This window comes from Limanda limanda, chromosome 11 (genome assembly GCF_963576545.1).
Source record: "Limanda limanda chromosome 11, fLimLim1.1, whole genome shotgun sequence".
Lineage (NCBI taxonomy): Eukaryota > Metazoa > Chordata > Actinopteri > Pleuronectiformes > Pleuronectidae > Limanda > Limanda limanda.
The window spans coordinates 20,633,264-20,651,902 of NC_083646.1; the positions used below are offsets into that span (position 1 = coordinate 20,633,264).

The 18,639-nt window shown below is 41.8% G+C and overlaps 1 protein-coding gene across 1 annotated transcript in view; it reads left to right on the forward strand.

Annotated features, from left to right (window-relative positions):
* Positions 1 to 18,639, forward strand: part of LOC133014590 (oxysterol-binding protein-related protein 10-like) — a 32,611-nt gene that overhangs the window by 10,087 nt on the left and 3,885 nt on the right. The window contains exons 5-11 of the mRNA XM_061081855.1: positions 2,058 to 2,150; positions 3,639 to 3,996; positions 5,184 to 5,305; positions 11,454 to 11,558; positions 15,199 to 15,209; positions 15,839 to 15,980; positions 16,641 to 17,154. Coding sequence (XP_060937838.1) covers positions 2,058 to 2,150; positions 3,639 to 3,996; positions 5,184 to 5,305; positions 11,454 to 11,558; positions 15,199 to 15,209; positions 15,839 to 15,980; positions 16,641 to 17,154 — 1,345 coding nt within the window. The remainder of the gene's footprint in view (positions 1 to 2,057; positions 2,151 to 3,638; positions 3,997 to 5,183; positions 5,306 to 11,453; positions 11,559 to 15,198; positions 15,210 to 15,838; positions 15,981 to 16,640; positions 17,155 to 18,639) is intronic.

Here is an 18,639-nt window from a genome sequence, read left to right on the forward strand (position 1 = left end):
GAAAGCACGGAAGCATGACTGGCACATCCTCCATGACACCACAGAGACAGCAGCTCCTCTGAGCAGACTCAAGTCCCGCCACCCTTACAACAAGGCGGCACAAGAGTTGCTCCGGTCCACCACTGAGGACCTGTCCAAAGATGGATGGCTGGCGGCAGCTTGGAAACAGGAGTGGGAGAGGGCTGGGCCAACCCAAATCCACCACTACATCTTGGATCCAGGAGATGGAGCCACAGGAGACCTTCTTCCACGCCGGCAATGGACTCTGCTGAACCGTCTGCGTACTGGGGTCGTTCGGTTCAAATCTTCAATGAAGAAGTGGGGCCTGGCAGACAGCGCTGCATGCGAGTGTGGTGCCCCTGAACAGACTGTCGAACATATTATGACCACCTGCCCCCTACACAGACCACCCTCGGAAGCCGGCCTCTTTGACGTGGGACCAGAGACAAGGGCATGGCTACAACACTGAGTTGGACCTCTGATGTTACACGAAAGAAGAATGAAACTGAGATTGTGCTACAGGACATCTTAGCTTCATCATGAGAAAAAGAAAAAGAGAAAAATGTTCATAGTAGTTGAAGAAATGAAGATGATCTTCAAATAAAGAAGATTTATTATTATAAATATAAATTTGATCAGAGGTGTTGGTGTGTACATTACATTACATGTCATTTTGCAGACACTTTTATCCAAAGTGAATTACAATTAGTGCATTCGACATCTATTTAGGGCCATTTTAGGGTTAGTGGTTATGGTTAGGGTCACAGTTTCTATGATGGGGATAAAGTTAGTGGGAGCAGTGGTGTAGTCACAGCTACAACTTCATCACAGCTCACCACGCACACACACACACACACACACACACACACACACAGACACACACACACACACACACACACACACACACACAGACACACACACACACACACACACACACACACACACACACACACACACACACACACACACACACACACACACACACACACACACACAAGCTGAGATGTCCCATGAGTCTGCTCTGCAGTAGCAGTGTCAGTAGTAATTACCTCCTGTGGTCAGAGAAAAAACCCTCATCATCTTTCTTTCGCAGACTCGTCTCTTTTTCTTTGTTCCCCCTTTCTTCACCATTCAGGAGAAGGCAAACAATATCTTTCCTGCTTCTTGGTGCTAAAATGTGTCCTAGCTGGTAGTCGACATACATGTATCCAACCAACGTAGCTTTCCAATAATGCACTCGACATCAAGTTGAAATTACTCAAAAACCTTCTATTTTTTTTAGAAGTTTTAATCCACTGAATCCTCTTTGCTGTATAAAACTGATTAACAATGATAGGACACCGTATGAAAACCATGTGATACCACAGCAACTCTAGTTTCTACTGATTCCCCGGCTCAGTCCAACATGCAGCTGGCTCTGCTCCACTAAAGCAGCACTTAAGAACAATTTCAAGGACTAAAGGAACATTACACCATTTTTAAGACCTAAATGTAATAGCTGTAATGTTTAATCACTATTATAAGTCTACTGTAAATTTTTTAAATATCCAGAAGATGCAACTTAAAGTGCACATCGCCTGAGAATAATTTAAGAACAGAGGAGAAAATATAACAAGTTTATTCTTGCCTCACACACTCCTTTTCACAACCTCTCTCTCACATTCCTCTTTTCACACTCACATCACCCTTCAGCTTCGTTTTCACTCCTTTTTCAAATTTAAGCTCCCACTGCTAATCATCTCTGTCTCTCAAGTGAACAGCAACAGCTACAGAGGGTGTCGCTGATCCTGCATGCTAGAGGTCTCACCAGCATCAAGCCATGTCAATCATAGCATCCAGTCTGCATCTTGTGCCGAGTGTTAAAACATTGCCAAACTTCAGCAGGAGAGGAAATGAGAAAATCTGCATTTGTTCTAAGTGCATCCTCCCGTCAGTCACTGGAAGTAGAGGTGACTTCACTGTCATACACCTCACTGTCTAAAATGTTCTCAAAGATTAGACAGCTGTGTTTTGGTCCTTGTGATGATGTGGTACTGTTTACTGCTGTCTGTGTGAAGGTGGTGAGCCAGACTGAAGGACAGCAGAAGAACCTGGTCACCTCTATCGAGTCCCTACCCCCCCGAGGCGGACCACTCTCTTCTCTGGATGAGGTACAACACCATGACTTGTCTTTACAGGAGTGAGATTAGGTGTCATTTTGTTCAACACTATTTGTCCTCTCATGTCTGCTCTGTCCAAATACATCTCACCTGTTCGCATCATGGAATCATCACGTCACACATAGATTTTTGCTCATTTTGTCAATGACTGTTTTGACAAAAAGTGCTACATTATAATGTTTTTATTTGAATATTCACAACATCCCACATAACATTGAACTGCAGCATTTGTGCAACGACAGGACAGGAAGTAATCAGAGAGGTTGGAAAAAGCTCACACTAACTGGCACCTTATAGTACAACCCAAAGGGAGCACACCATTAACTTTCCTTTATTAGCTGTCCCACAATCATGCACACACAAGCATTACATGCAAATGGGGAAATTGACCTGCTTTTATAGCAACCATGTTAACACAGCACACACAGTGACCACACATAGCAGTGGGCAGCTATGGAAAGCACCTGGGTAGCAGATGTGAGGGGAGTAAGGTGCCTTGCTCAGGGGCACTTAAACAGTGAGAAATAGGGAGGAGAGTCCATTTGTCCTCTTGGACTCGAACAGAATCAGGTCTGGTCCATCCTCCGGTCCAGTAGGTGGCCTCGAACCAGCAACCTTCAGTCTGACGTCCATTTTTCTAACCACTCCAAAACACCCCGCTCCAAAACACTCCCCGTCGGGGAATCGAATCCCGGTCTTCCGTGTGATACTATACTAGGATGAGCTACAGTGTGCTGCAAATCTCTGGCAAAGATCCATTAACTAATTTACTACTTTTGTTAAAGTTGCGGTTGAAGATTATTCCAATTTACTCCCACATGTATGAACATTTATCATGAATGTGGTCATTGTGGCTGATTGGATCTTACTAACTCCACTCCCATTTTGGAGATGAGAGGAAATTACCTGCAAGATGACTTGACAGTTTGTTTACATGTGTGACGCTGTATATCCTTGTCCATTTAGCTGAGTCTGTACATATCTTATTTCATAAAATAAGACGACAAGATACACAGTTTGCAGTTTTCATTGAACTCTGCACTACATAAACACAGATACTGCAAATTGACACAAACAGCAGTTTTAAGGCTTCCAACCGGCAGATTATCCTGTGAATATTTTGAAAGTGTTGACTAAAAATTCCTACTTTTGCTTCCTCAAATGTAGTGAGGGAGCACAGACATTTACTACACGGTGGTTCTTAGCTTTGAGTAGTTGTTCGGTTTGTCTTATCTTGGGTACATATCCACATGTTATTTGACTTTATTCGTAGCATTATTTGGTCATTTCTTCTCATGATCCAGGCTCCTGATCTCAGGTTACCTTGATGTACACCTATTTGCTTTTTATGAGAATCCACATCACTATTTTACCCATTGCACCAAAGGGTGTGGTTTACTCTGAAGAAAAAGTGCCAGCTGCTTCTCCTCATCTTTCTCACGTCATACTTTTCTTCCTTTCCTTTTCCCATTGGTGAAGGATCTCCTCCTTTTAAAGGCCACCTCTGCAGCCACGTTGAGCTGCCTTGGGGAGTGCCTCAGTTTGCTGCAGCACAATGTTGTCCAGGCCCTCAACCAGAACCAAAACCAGAACCAGAACCACGTCCCTTGTCTGAGCCTCAACCACAGTGCGGGTGGTATGAATCAGGCAGTTCCAACAGAAAGAGTTAAGCCGTGGACTCAGCGCTGCAGCTCCGGTGTGAACCAGCTGGAGCCTGGTGGCCTTAGCTTCAGAAGTCAAAGCCCCACCCACAGCTTGAGTGAAAACCGGAGTCCTACTCACAGCAGCTACAGTGCAGGGTCAGGAAGTGGCCACAACCACATCCAGAGTCATGCAGGTGAGTTGGGTGGATGAAAGGATACATCAAAGCAAACAAATGGTCCAGATCACCTCAGGATTAAGTCTGGCTCCGAATGTGTTTGGATCTTGGTTTGGCATCAATGGCATCTGCAGAGTGTGACAACATGAAGCAGAAATTAATTAAAACTCCAAACCTTCTCTAGCTGCTTCGGTGCCAATCAAAAAGCCACAGGTGAGATGTTCCTCTACAAACACAATATAAGTAGACGCCATAAAGCAACATTACTTAAACAGACTCCTGTCATCCCTCCCTCACTTTGATAAACTTTTAGTAACCTTCAAGAATCCTGTGTCATCAGGAGAAGTCCTAACATAGACATCAGAAAGAACAATCCTGAAGTGGAAGCAATATTCCATTAATCTGTTTTGTCTCCATTCTGTTACAAAAGTATTTTTGCTTCGGAAGGTTCCAGAGTGAAATGAGTGAAAGGACCTAAATTATTTCTTTCTTTCTACTTTCTAACTATTATTCTTCACCCTTTGTTTTGCTTGTCACGCTTTGTGTTAATGGAACTGCACATTGCTCATTGGTCACTGTTCACAATGAATGATACTGATAATATGTTTTGGGTCAGTGGGCTCAAGGAAAGATAGATAAGACAGCCGACTGATTCTTTGTAGCAGTTTGAAGTATGTGACATAAATTGGAATCATAAGTGTCTATGATATATTATATAATCATAATCTGCTTATCTGAAGTTATTATTGTAGCCTCACAGATTTTTGCTTTACTGGTAAATCCAGCCATGTGCCCTGATGATGGAAGCAATAACCAGGGCTATTGTTCCAAAACAAGAAGGGATTTGCTGGTCATGATCCTCAGAGGATGATCCCTAATGTTTTTTGTGATCCTTATCTTTCGTGTAGAAACTCCACCATATTTGCACATTGAATCCACCTGAGGTAATAAAGCCTGTGGCCTTTCCACTAAATTCAAGTTCACATTTATGCACAAATTTTAATGCTCCAAAAATAGCATCCTCCCCAACGGGTATGACAACAGTTGTGTGAGTGGTGAAGTTTCAAATGTAATACCTTCGGATGCGGGAATCAAAAAAGTCTCTGCTTTGCTAATTTGCTACTGCTATGTTGCCAGGAGGAGTTGTTTGGAAAAAAGAGAGCCTCTGGGTTGATTATCAACCTTTTTATGTTCCCGTCCATCAGACAGCTCCACTGGATGGTCCAGATCGTCTTCTGAGAAGCAGGTGAAAAATGGCCTTCAGACACCTCCCTCCTCCTTCTGGCCTTCGACCCAAACCCACACAAAGCCAGTCGTCCCTTCAGAGGTAATACATCACATAATGGCCACTTGCAGTTTTTCCTCAATTAGTGCTGTAGTTACATTACTTTTCTTTTGGATCAATCATGCACTGACTTTGCCACACTGACCTTTGGATGCTGTGTATCAATCTGCTCATAGTTTAAAGTCTCATTTATTGCACTAAATAACCAGAACCTCTCAAACAGCACAAATATGTTTGAATCAGACTTTTGTGATGTTCTTTCTTTTGGTGATGTTTACTGATTTTTAATCCTTTTACACTCAAGTGTTGGATTGCGTATTTTTCAAATATTCAGCCCAATCTCATTACATGATATTAAATGATATCACTAATGTGATCTCTAAGCTTTCATTAATGGCTTAATAATCCTTTATACGGTATCATACGGGTAAATTAGGGAGAATTATTCTCATTGAATGCACCTTTACCACTTTCCTGTGAAAAAGCTGCTTATAAAATGTAATAATTATGCTCGATGGATTTAGCATTTTTCTTGGTTGTGTAAACCTTTAAATCAGAGCCAGCTTGCTGTTAGCAGTACTTTCAATTACAGCTTCTTTCTTTCATTCTGTGTTCCATGAGAACTATACTGTCAGAGGGATGTAGGGGTATATTGTTACAATCTAAGCACATTTTCTGTGTTTTGCATGGCTCAAAGGGGTTGCACTTAGGAGCTTGATCAATCATTGGTCTGTCTTGGGTGCAAAATATTCAGAAATCCCATTCCACCGCCTTTATATAGCAATGCAGCATCAATACTGACCACACCTCAGTTTAAGACCAACACACAGGTGCTAAAAAATAAGTGCATTATGGTGGGGGCTGGACAGAAAAATGGCAACTGTCTCAGTCTGAAACTAAGAAAGACTTGTGTCATGCTTGATTCTTGGAGTGTAGGATATGATCTTAATACTCAATTAAAAAAAACTAAATGTATTTTTCCCCTTCGATTTATTCAATTTTTGGAATAAATCGACTGTGTGACTGAATGTTGACTTGTGCTTAAAAATATATTTAGATATTTACATATCCAGATATCAGATATCAATACAGTTATGGTAATTTGAACATATCATTTTCATTATTATTTGTATTATTATTATTATTACTATTATTATTATTATTATTTGTAGTTGTGCTTGTTGTTGTAGCAGTACTTCTCGTATATAGTTTTATTATGCTCAAAACTGCATTTTTCTAAGTCTCTGTTTTAGATTACCGTTGATTATATCCGCACACGTCTTGTGTGTGTGTGCAAAACTTGGCCCATTTTTACTCGTACGATACGTAATGTATTGTGTAGGCTGTGTTGGCAGGAGTCTGTATTATTTTTAGACCTGTGCTTGATTTCCTGGCTGCTTTTAAGTGACATCTTTATTTCAGTTTTTTTTCTTAACCAATTAATGTTGGCCTTTTCAGTAAAGCAGAAAATAAATACCACTTTACCTTAAAGCTTTTTGAAAATGACAGGGAGCTAGTTTCAAAAGGGCATTTGATCATTTTACTAACAGCAGGCAGCTCATTGGTGGGATTGTTATGCAAGCAATCAGCAATCAGCCCAAAAATGTTTGTTTTGGCACTAAACAAGTCCTGCACCATGTGTGCTGCAAAATCTATTCAAACGTCAAACTGTGCAGGTTGATTGAGAGATGACTGGATGTTGTAAAATACAAAATCACATACTGAGTTGGAGAGGATTTTGAAATGTTCTGACTATGGGCTCAAACTTCTTCATCTTCTCACAACCTCCATTGCCTGGACTGAGACAAATTTGTTCTCTTTCAGAGAATGTGACAAACTTGAAAACAGACTCACACATTCTGCTACTACCTCCTAGCTATTCTGGTAGAGAGTCACCAGCATTGCCTAGCAAGTACAACTTTGGGCTTTCCCTCAACAAGCACATTTCTCTATATCTCATTAATTGACTGCAGAAGCTAATGTGAACTTCTCCACGTACAGTTGTTTTTCTTTAACTTGAGAGTGTGTGTGTTAGTGTGTGTGTGTCTGTGTGTCCAGGCTAAAGGCTGGATGTACCACAATCCGTTACATGTGTTTGTAAACCATCATTGCAGGAGCTCGTAATGTCTTTTTTCTCCTGTCTCCCCTCTCTTTTATGTTAATTTAATCTCTGCTGTAGTATTTGTGATCCAGCCCTAGGGGGTGCCACACAACCAGCCACCACACGATGATGACAGTTCTGCTTTCATCCGTTAATTGCTCTTTTATCATTTCCCTTGAAATATTTAAATATCCTACCAGGTATGAAATTCAGGACAAGAGTTACAGAAACGTTTAGGCACAGGTAATATCAAATAGCATTAAGAGACTCAAACGTCACTCATTTCAGAAGGGAATGTTGTGCGTTGGTGTGAACCTAATTTACTGTATTTATTTGAGCCAGGTCATAATCATTTGGTTGCCACACTCATTAGAATCAGGTCATTAAAATGATTAATTCAAAAGATTAGTTCACTGAATCGTTAAGTTCTTGACCGGAGCTCCTACTGTGCAGTCCCACTCACTCAAACCCAAGACATATGATGTTCTTATGATCTCCAGCCAAAGTGTTTATAGGAAAGTGCAGCCATCTTGGCAACCCCCTCGGACAAATATTGCAGAATAACACGACCAGGATCCTATTCCAATAAATGGTGAGAGACCAGCAACAAATGTTTAGAATCAACACTTAAATTGAATAGAAGCCACTCTGGTTGCAAATAAGGGTCTAAACACTGTTTTTATCATGGGTTATACCCATGCTCATTCCAAATCTGTCTTTTCCTGCTGCCACCATCAACACCATACTGCCATATCTCCAGGTTTGGCATTGGCTGTTTAGGTGGAGTTGCAGGATATGTATCATTACCACCACCCTCAGGATTATTTAGGGAGTTGTTCTCCTCCCTTTTTTATGATTTTCTTTTAGAGAAAGCTGGACTCAATGTGAAGAAAACTGACTCCCAACGATAACACGGACATGCATTAACATTTCTGCCATTTATCAGTAAGTGAATCCAGTCCAGCTGAAATGAACACTTTTTAATCAAATCAAATTACCTGTATAATGCTGATGTGTGTTCACAAATCACAGTCGTATGTTTGGGAGCCTTGGGACTGTGATGCACAATGCAGATTCAGTCTCACTGTGTTGGGCACGAGGGGCACTTCCTGCACAGCTGACTGCATAAAGAATAATGTCAGAGGAAATGAAAAGATGAGGCTGATACTGTGGATCTCTCATTGGGGAAATCAAAGCTGAAAAAAACTGATCATTGTAAGGACACTGGCTCGGGTGAAGCAGCTGTGTGTTTCAGAAGGCAGTGGACAGTTATCGATCTCTAGCATTCTGTGAAAACACATATTCATAGAAGCTTTTGTTTATGGTGCAAACACATCCAGGGCTTGGAGGAGTGACAGCGAGCTGCCACACAGAACCCTCCATTGCTGTTTGCTCTACAGGCAAGAACACCAAAACCATTCTAATTTGCATCACACTTGGCATGTGTTTTCATGACGAGTGCAGTGTCGAGTTTGGTGCGTTTTGGAAGGGCAATATTTCCATAATTAATAAACATCCAAGCGACCAGCACTCTGTAACGGCCAGTGTGTATGTGTTTGTTTGGAGGGGTGCAGCATACCTTGCCTGTAAGTCTACAGACCCAGTTGAATCTTCTTCTATGTCCTCGGATACACTACAGCAGTGGCCGGTCACTGGGTCAAACCCATAGCCTCAAACCGCGGCTCAGGATCAACACCAGATCATTTTAATAGTATAATTATTTTTGTTTCACAATATCGCACCGACACAGATCGTACACAGCACAGGTACTAATCTCTACCATGGCAACAACGTTCACAGCATCATTTCCTGCTCGGCAATCTGTCTTCACAGTCAAATCACAATGTTTTGTTTTGAATTACAGAGCTTTTAGTTTGAAATTTGTGAACTTGGGTCTTTTGATAGTGTCAGACCTCCGAAATAGCCGCTACGCAATGTATCAAAAAATAGCATCAGAACTATATATAATGTAGAACTGTAGGAATAATTATGAAGTAGTTGTTGGTGTAGTTCCAGAGCATTACCACAGGCCAAGCTTAAAGGCAAGTTCAGAACAGCACTAGAATTATAAAAAACACAAAAATCCAGATTTGTCCATCAGGTGGTGATCCGTTGAAGAATTCAGTTTATCTTATAAGCTGCCGGTTGCCATGACAGTAAATAGGGAATTAATACTTCAACCTGAATCCATCTGATGGGAGGGAAGGATTATCAACAGATTAGAATAGAGCTGACTGAAGTCTCATCTTTCTTCGGATTCCTCCATCAACCCACTCACCTAACTGCTCAAATCTTTACATTGAGCAGAAAAGTCAAATCTTTTTTTATCGTTAGTGATCTGTGTATACTGTGAATACTCTGTGACATCTTCCATCTAACTTTAAATGTCTTGAAAATCACCCCATGGTGCCATAAAAGTAAAAGCTTCGAAAAAGTCTTCTGTTTGGTTTGCAGACAAGCCTTCTCTGGAATGAAGACCAGTCATGGGATATGAGTAGGATTAGGAGGAGGGGTGTTCACATGTACCCACAAGCACTCAAACTCTGTGACCTGCTTCTGCTTTGATATGCTGAGCCCTCAGTAATGCCTTGTGAACGAACTGCAAACATCAGAATAGTTCAATAACGTTATCCAATTATATGTGCTTTACACAATATTCCTGAATACTATCACAGCAGATCAGAGAAAGGGGGTGATTGTTTACAAAAATTGTTTTTATTTTGAGATAAATTTGAACAATTATACTTGACAGTTAAATGTTACCCAACAGGATAAACATGACACTAACACTAATTTCATTCTCTCACAGGGAATTGCTCTTGCCAGTGGCATGTTCCATCCTGCACAGTATCTTCATCTAAGTGCGAATCTCTATTAAGCACCATCACAGAACATAAAGACATTTTTACAGTGAAAGAAAAAAAAGGAAATAAATATACCTGCATCAGTGTTAAATAATAAATCAGTGGAAATGTTTGGTTCATTATGAATCTGTAGCAGGTCAGAGTACCTCAGCTGACTCGTGATAGCAGACACATTTGCGTTCACACTGTAAAAATAATCTGCTGAGAATGTGCTCTGAGTGATCGAATCTCAAATACGCCCTTAGTGCATCATGGGTGCGTTTACACCTGTACACAGAGCTGGATCAGTGCCCTGTTCCTGGTGTATTGAATAATATTGGTGCCATGTGTATTTAGGACTCTTGTGATCTGAAGAGTACATATGAATATTTGTGCCTTTGAGTGTTTTAGTGTTCAGAGGAGTAAATTAATTAACAGGGAAGCAGCAATGATATGTCTCATTTGTAAATAAAAAGCTAACTCTAATTAAAACCAATGAGTCTGAACCGTAACCATCCCTCTGTGTATAATTTAAAGGCAAAGGAAGAATGAAAGTGACTCTGGGTACAACACACTCCATTCACACTTCAGAGCTTCTTTTAAATAAATGAAAAAGAAACGCTTTGTTTTAAAAAAAGAGAGAATCTTACTGTGTGGTGACGTAAACCAGAACCATCCCATAAGGTTTGTTTTTTAAATAACGGAACTGTTTGTCTTAGCTGGCATTGAAAAGTGATTTTGTGGCAATAAGGAGACAGGAGGCAGCAGCTACACTCGGCCCTTCAGCGCAGACAGGCCTACATAGTGGTACACAGACTGTTCCACGGTAGCATGTATGGTGGATGGAGGTATGGTAAGGGGAGGGGGATGGGACAACAGGGGGGGATGCGTGAAACAGCCAGGAATAGAGGAAAGTACCAAGAAGGGAACAGACTGTGGGAGATAGAGTGAGAGAAAGCGGGAGGGGGGGTATTAGAGTAGGACGGGTTATGATGTAGTGTGTATGTGCAGGGGGCAGGGCTTATGTACAGAGGGAGGCTGGCTGCTGGATAGAGAGGATTGTCAGCATCACTCTTAATCTGCCTATCCAAAGTACCACAGGGTGGGCTCTCCTTTCCTGCCCTGTCCATCTCCCCTTCCTGCCTCTACGTCTTCTCACCTCACTCTCTCCTCCTCATCGTCTCTCGGTCACCCCTCACTCTGGCTCTGCACTGTTGCTGTGCTCATATTGGTGCTTGGACATCAGCCGGGGTCTGCCCCCTTGTCTCTCTGTCCGTCTCTCTGCATGGTGGACATGAAATCCAGCAGGACTTCCTCCAAGTCAGCGGTGGTGCAATGCCAGCCAAATAGCGTGAGTGTGAGATCACTGCTGGGTGTGTGTGTGTGTTTGTGTTTGTGTGTGTTTGTGTGTGTGTATATTGATATTATGTTCTATTACCATGATGCTGCACTGGCTGCTGAAGCAATAACGGCTATATTGTGTGTTTGTGCATCTGAAGCATTAAGGGCAGAGCGTGTGAGACTGTGGAAGTGAAGTGTGATTGTTAATGGGTGGGCAGACAGTGGAAAAAGATGTTAACAATTTTTTAAAAAACTTTTTGAGAGGAGCTGGGCACACACACACACAACACACACACACACACACACACACACACACACACACACACACACACACACACACACACACACACACACACACAAACACACACACACACACACACACACACATCCAGGATACAGGTGCATTGTTCTTTGATATCATTTTTGTCATTATTTAGCAATCGTGGTGCGCGGCACTATCCAGGTCACACTGATACAAGAAACATTAGAAGCATTAGATAGAGTAGTAAGTCATGTCAGCTGTGAATCTGATTTTTAATTAATAATTTCATAGAAATTGATTTCTATTTTACATTATCAGGCTCAAAGGAACAGGCCGACAGTTTGGAAATATCACTTGTTTTACCAAATATCTGATGGAAGCAGGCTAGTTTCTTCTCTGTGAGTCCAGGATGTGTTGAACCCAGCTCAGCACAGACATTGGAGATGTTCCTTGTGACAGTATCAGTTGTTTCAGTGAATGCACCAAACAACATATGTTTATGCTCAAGGGACAAAGACCTCGAGCAGCTTCTGTTAGCAAAGGAGGACGTCATGTGAGAGGTACCACCTCCAGAATACCACAATTCTGATGACTTATGATGATTTGGAATATCTGGGCTGAAACACTCAGTTTTGTGCAAAAGCAATTTCAGAGTTACTTTCCACCAAGACATTAGAGGATATCAGTTTTCAATGAACTGTAAATAGCTGAAGAAGTGAGAATCCCACAGTTCACACAGAGGATTGGTTTCCCTTTTCAATGTCAGTCAGGCAAGTATTCCTTTACACCATGGAAAATATTCAGAAAGAATAATAACATTTTACCAAGATTTGGGACGAAAAACACTTTTTCAGAACATGCAGAGTTCCGTATTTGGCCGCCGGACTTTAAATGAGGGTGTTCAAAAAATGAGCCCCCTTGTTCGAGTGTGTGATCCAGCTTTGCTCTCCATGTAACCTCTCTAATACAAAAAAATGATAACCGGCAAATGATATCACAGCTGCATGCAACATGACTGTTTTAACCTTTTGTATGTATTAGAGAAGAGCACTGCAGCCTGGGAAGTTATGACATACAGATAATTCACAGTTCAACACTGTGTGTAGTTTGTGATGAATGATCAGACCTGTCTTACTTTGCATATTCCATCATCCAAGTTGTTCATCAATACAAACACCAGTGTCACTTTTTAGTGTAACTTCACCACCAGTGCAGACAATAACCCAAAGGTTTTGGAAAACCAAAAAAAACTGACCGCCAACCAAAGTATGTGGGTGCCTCAACATAGAACACAGCCATTAATATAATTATAAGAATTATAGGCATTCACCATGCCAGTGATGAAATTTGCTTGAGTCCTTGTTTATTTATGCAGAGAGGAAGGTGCACATTCTGTGAATTATTAAAGAACTTAAATACTAAATACTTAAATACTTGCTCACTGTATAGATTTTCTCATAGGTTTTCTATAGGAGGTCTTTATTCACTAACCTACTGACCTACTTAACCCTTAAAGAAGAAGGAGTGAACTTCCCCTTTCATCTATTGTGGGTAATGTTTTGCTATAATGTCGTTTCCAAAGAAGGGATTGTGTATTTGTTTAAAATGAATTATTTTGACTACATATAACATTATTTCCCTGTTTTGATTATGCCTTTTGAGAGGTTGTGCATTCTGAACTATAATGGGGGAAAGCCTCAAGACGAGGAAAGACCGGTGTCACCTGATTCAAAGTGGCTCTGATTCTCTGGCTCTTCCCAGAGAGCTCCTGCAGTATATTGTATGTTTTTCCCACTTTTTCCAGCTCAACCTTGTCCAACTTAATGAGATTGTTTTTTTGGACACAATAAATGGTGTGTTTTTTTTGTTTTTGTTTTTAAAATCAACAACTGTATGGAGGTCCATCCTTCCAACTCACTTTACCAACCATCATCGAGTGCAGCACCATTTCAGAATCATGTGTATTAAAGGGGAAACATCTACCTTTGAGGGCAGATGTGTTCAGCAGTCATCTGATATGTGCATTGTTTCTGCCATCATTTATGTTCCTGTATTACAGTAGATCTGTGATACTATGTTAACTATAGATCTCTGTTTCTAAATTACATTACATTACATTTCATTTAGCTGACGCTTTTATCCAAAGCGACTTACAATAAGTGCATTCAACCCTGAGGGTACAAACCAAGAACAGCAAGAATCAAGACAGTAAAATTTCTTCGAAATAAAGCAAAACTACAGAGTGCTATAAGTAAGTGCCATTTTAGTGCTACCAAAGTGTTAGTTTTCAAAAGTGGTTAGTTTTTTTTTTATTTTTTTTTTTTTTTATTCAAGGTACAGTCGGAAGAGGTGGGTTTTTAGTTTTCGGCGAAAGATGTGTAAACTTTCAGATGTCCTGATGTCGAGTGGGAGCTCATTCCACCATTTAGGAGCTAGGACAGCAAACAGTCGTGATTTTGATGAGTGTTTAGCTCGCAGTGAAGGAGGAACGAGTCGTTTAGCTGAAGCAGAGCGGAGAGAACGTGCTGGTGTGTAGTGTTTGACCATGTCCTGGATGTAAACTGGACCTGATCTGTTTACAGCATGGTATGCGAGTACTAGTGTTTTGAACCGGATGCGGGCAGCCACTGGTAGCCAGTGTAGGGAGCGGAGGAGCGGAGTAGTGCGAGTGAATTTAGGTTGGTTAAAAACCAGTCGAGCTGCTGCATTCTGGATGAGCTGCAAAGGTCGGATGGCAGTAGCAGGTAGACCTGCCAGGAGGGAGTTACAGTAGTCGAGGCGTGAGATGACCAGGGCCTGGACCAGAACCTGCACCGCCTTCTGAGTGAGAAGGGGGCGTATTCTCCGGATGTTGTAAAGCATGAATCTACAGGACCGCGTTGTTGCAGTAATGTTGGCAGAAAGGGAGAGTTGGCAGTCGAGTGTCACACCCAGGTTCCTAGCAGTCAGAGTGGGGGTTAGCACGGAGTTGTCAAAGTTAATAGTCAGGTCATGGGTGGGAGAGTTTGTCCCTGGAAGGAAAAGTATTTCAGTCTTGTCAAGATTAATCTTCAGGTGGTGAGCGGTCATCCACTGAGAGATGTCAGTCAGACAGGAAGAGATTCGTGCTGCTACCTGTGTTTCTGATCGGGGAAAAGACAGGATTAGTTGGGTGTCATCAGCATAGCTATGGTAGGAAAAGCCATCTGAGTGAATGACAGAGCCGAGAGTGTTGGTGTACAAAGAAAAGAGGAGAGGACCCAGGACCGAACCTTGAGGGACCCCAGTAGTGAGAGGACAAGGTTCAGAAACAGATCCTCTCCAAGTTACCCGATAAGTGCGTTCGTTGAGGTAGGAAGAGAGCAGGGAGAGGGCAGAGCCTGAGATACCCAGGTCCTGAAGGGATGAGATCAGGATCTGGTGGTTCACTGTGTCAAATGCAGCAGAGAGGTCTAGAAGGATAAGGACAGAGGAGAGAGAATCTGCTCTAGCAGTGTGAAGCTGCTCAGAGACGGCAAGGAGGGCGGTCTCAGTTGAGTGACCTTCCTTGAAACCAGACTGGCGAGGGTAAATGCATACATAAATGTATGTAACAAAACAAAGAGTCAATCAAGAAATGTTTCTTGTGCGTCTGTCCAGTATGATGTGTTGTCCAATATATCATAGAGTTGCACTCAGCAAATATCATAGCTCTGCCAAGGCCCAACAGTCACATTTCATTAAAACAAGCTTTATTGCTAAGGCCACTTTTCTCAATTACACATTTTCCTAGGTGATGGTCGGTTTCTAGCCCGATTTGTTACCATACAGCAGCTGAAAGCTGGATCCAAAATTATTTGCATACACTTCTCAATTCCGACCCCCTAAATATGTCTGGATTTATATCGTCAAGAGTCACACATAGTTCTCTGAGAACTATGTGTGACTCTTGACAATCCATTTGAAAAAAAAATCTCCTTGTTGGAAGTAACAATGATGTCCGCCTGCTCTAGCTCTACCAATAGATGTTTCCTTCTCCACCAGCAGGGACAGCAGCAGGGCCAGACCAGCAGTCCAGACACAATACATCCTGATGACGAGACCACAGACACAGAGGACAATGATGAGGAAGACCTGGGAGTTCTGGACGACCAGCGAAGCATCATCATTCACCTTCTCTCCCAGCTCAAACTTGGCATGGACCTGACTCGTGTAAGAGGCTGGTTTTGAATTCATCTTTTAGGTTTGAAGTCGTGATTGAAAAGGCCTTTTTTGACCTGACTCATGAAATCGTACTTTTATTATGATAAAGATATGTCCTATCTTACATAGGCCTGCATATTGACATATACTGTATCATATGAGTCGGTCACCTCTCCCCTCTGTGCTGTGCATTTGTAGTCAGCTCTCAGATGTCTTCTGTTCATGTGATTGTGGTGACTCTTTCAGACCAGTGAGCTCAGGCTGATTACTGATGGGTCATTGCTTCAGATCACAGGGATAATGTGCTGAAAAACAGCATCAAAAGGGGACTTCTGAATACCTGAGACCCTGCAGCCTCATGTGAGGGGTTGTACGCAAATTATGAAAGGGCTGAGGGCATCCGTGTGATTAGACGTAACTTACATACTCTTTCTATCCATCCATCCATCATTCATCCATCTATCCATCCATCCATCCATCAATATATCCATCTGTTAGACATTCCTCCTTCTCGATTTTCATGTTTTCTTTTTTCAAAGCTTCCGTTTGTATCGCGAAACATTTCATATAATTGCTTTTTGCAGATGAGATTGCATTTGAATTTAGCTTCTGATCACATCTTCTGCAGGCGTATCTTGTTTTGAAACTTCTTCTATGTCCGTCTCCCAGGTGGTGCTCCCTACATTCATCCTGGAGAAGCGCTCCCTCCTAGAGATGTACGCCAACTTCATGGCTCACCCTGACATGTTCCTCTCCATCACCTCCGGCTCCACACCAGAGGAGCGGATCATTCGCTTTGTCGAGTACTACCTGACTGCCTTTCATGAAGGTCGGAAGGGTGCTGTGGCCAAGAAGCCATATAATCCCATCCTGGGGGAGAACTTCCACTGTTCTTGGTATGTGCCCCGGGACCGTGTTCGACCTCTCAAGACCACTGTTCCCAGTTCAGCACCCATAGCCCCCTCTAACGTTCCCAGGTCCTCACAGAGGGGGACAGATGGCGGCAGCAGAACAACGTCCAACTGCTATTGTGTTCGCTTTGTGGCTGAGCAAGTGTCCCACCACCCACCTGTATCAGGCTTCTACTGCGAGTGCAAGGAGAGGAGAATGTGTGTCAACACTCATGTCTGGACCAAGAGCAAGTTCATGGGCATGTCTGTAGGACTCTCCATGGTTGGGGAAGGTAAGAGAACATGCAGCCTGTTTCAAAGATGACTGATATTGAAAAGTTGTTTTTCCATTTTTTCATATTAAACAAATACGTTTACAATGCTAGCTAAAGCAGTTTATATTTGCGAACCAAATCTCACTATTTCCTGTCCTTGAGGTGTAAGTGCACCATCAGTAGGGAGGGTCAAGACCAAGACTATGAGTGAGGCCCACAGCCTCTAGTGCTTGATGGTGCTGTAACAGAAGTCAGGGCCTGAAGCTGACAGCAGCAGGGCTTGATATTACCTCAGGGGTGGGCCAAGACTATAGCAGAGGATGTGCTGTGATGTTACCGCAGGGCGAGGCGAGGCCTACAGAGGAAGGGAGCTGTCAGCATGTTCAGCAGTCAGTGTCGGGGAAAAAAATAACACCTTTGAAATTGTGTAAATTATCAGGTTGTCTGCAGTGAAGCATGATGAACCAACTAGAATTAGACCAGAACTAGAACTGGTATCATCATCTTGAATAATTGCATCGCAAGTGGACAGCTATAAGCTAAAGTAAATATGAAATGGATCGTATTTATATAGCATTTTTGTAGTCTTATCAACTACTCAATGAACTTGACAGTAGAACTTACATTCAACCATTGACATACACATTCATGAAGTGAAGCAGCACTTTTTTGGAGGTGGTCTGGAACACATGGCCCAATTCTTTTAACATTACGAACGCAAATGCATCCGAGGCCAGAACACCAACCGCTTCATGATGAACCCAAAAATATTTTCACACCTCTTAGAGTTTCACATATATTGACAGGAATTTTTCATCTTTTTTTGTAAAATCTTGTTTCAATGATTTACTCTGCTCCTCCTGTCCCTTTGTCCTGACGTTCTTGAAGTTGTGCACTTGTACATTCTTCTATGTCAAGACTGAGCTGATTCAATTGACGAGTAATCCTTAAGAGGTCAACCAGGAACAATACAGATTAACCTTACATTGTATTATTATTTCTCAAGTGACAAAGACACAAAGGACTCAACGTAATTCAGCAGTTTTCACTTTCAGCCATATTTCAAAAATGTGAACACATTTAAGGCTTAGGATAGCTAACAAAATGTTCTTCTTTGTGTCAGAGTCAATACAATGTTCAGGTATTATCTAAAGCCATCTAAGATTAATTATTTTAATATTCCCTACAATAATACAATATGATTCAGATTATAATAGAGTATTTGAGCCAATATTAAAATTACTGGAACATGTTGCTTTGGTATGTAGACTCCTCTCTATTAATTCCAGTCTGTATGTGTAACACATATCTCGAGAACTATTCACCTTCTCGACTTCACCCTTTGCATGTGTGTTGTTACCCAACACAGTGCAGTGTAGAATTTTGACACGTGATACTGCATGTACAGTGATTTAATAATAAATAATAAACAGGTGACCAGAGCAAGCGGTTATCAATGGAAGTGACGTTGTCCATCACAACACCAGTGCATTCGCAACAATG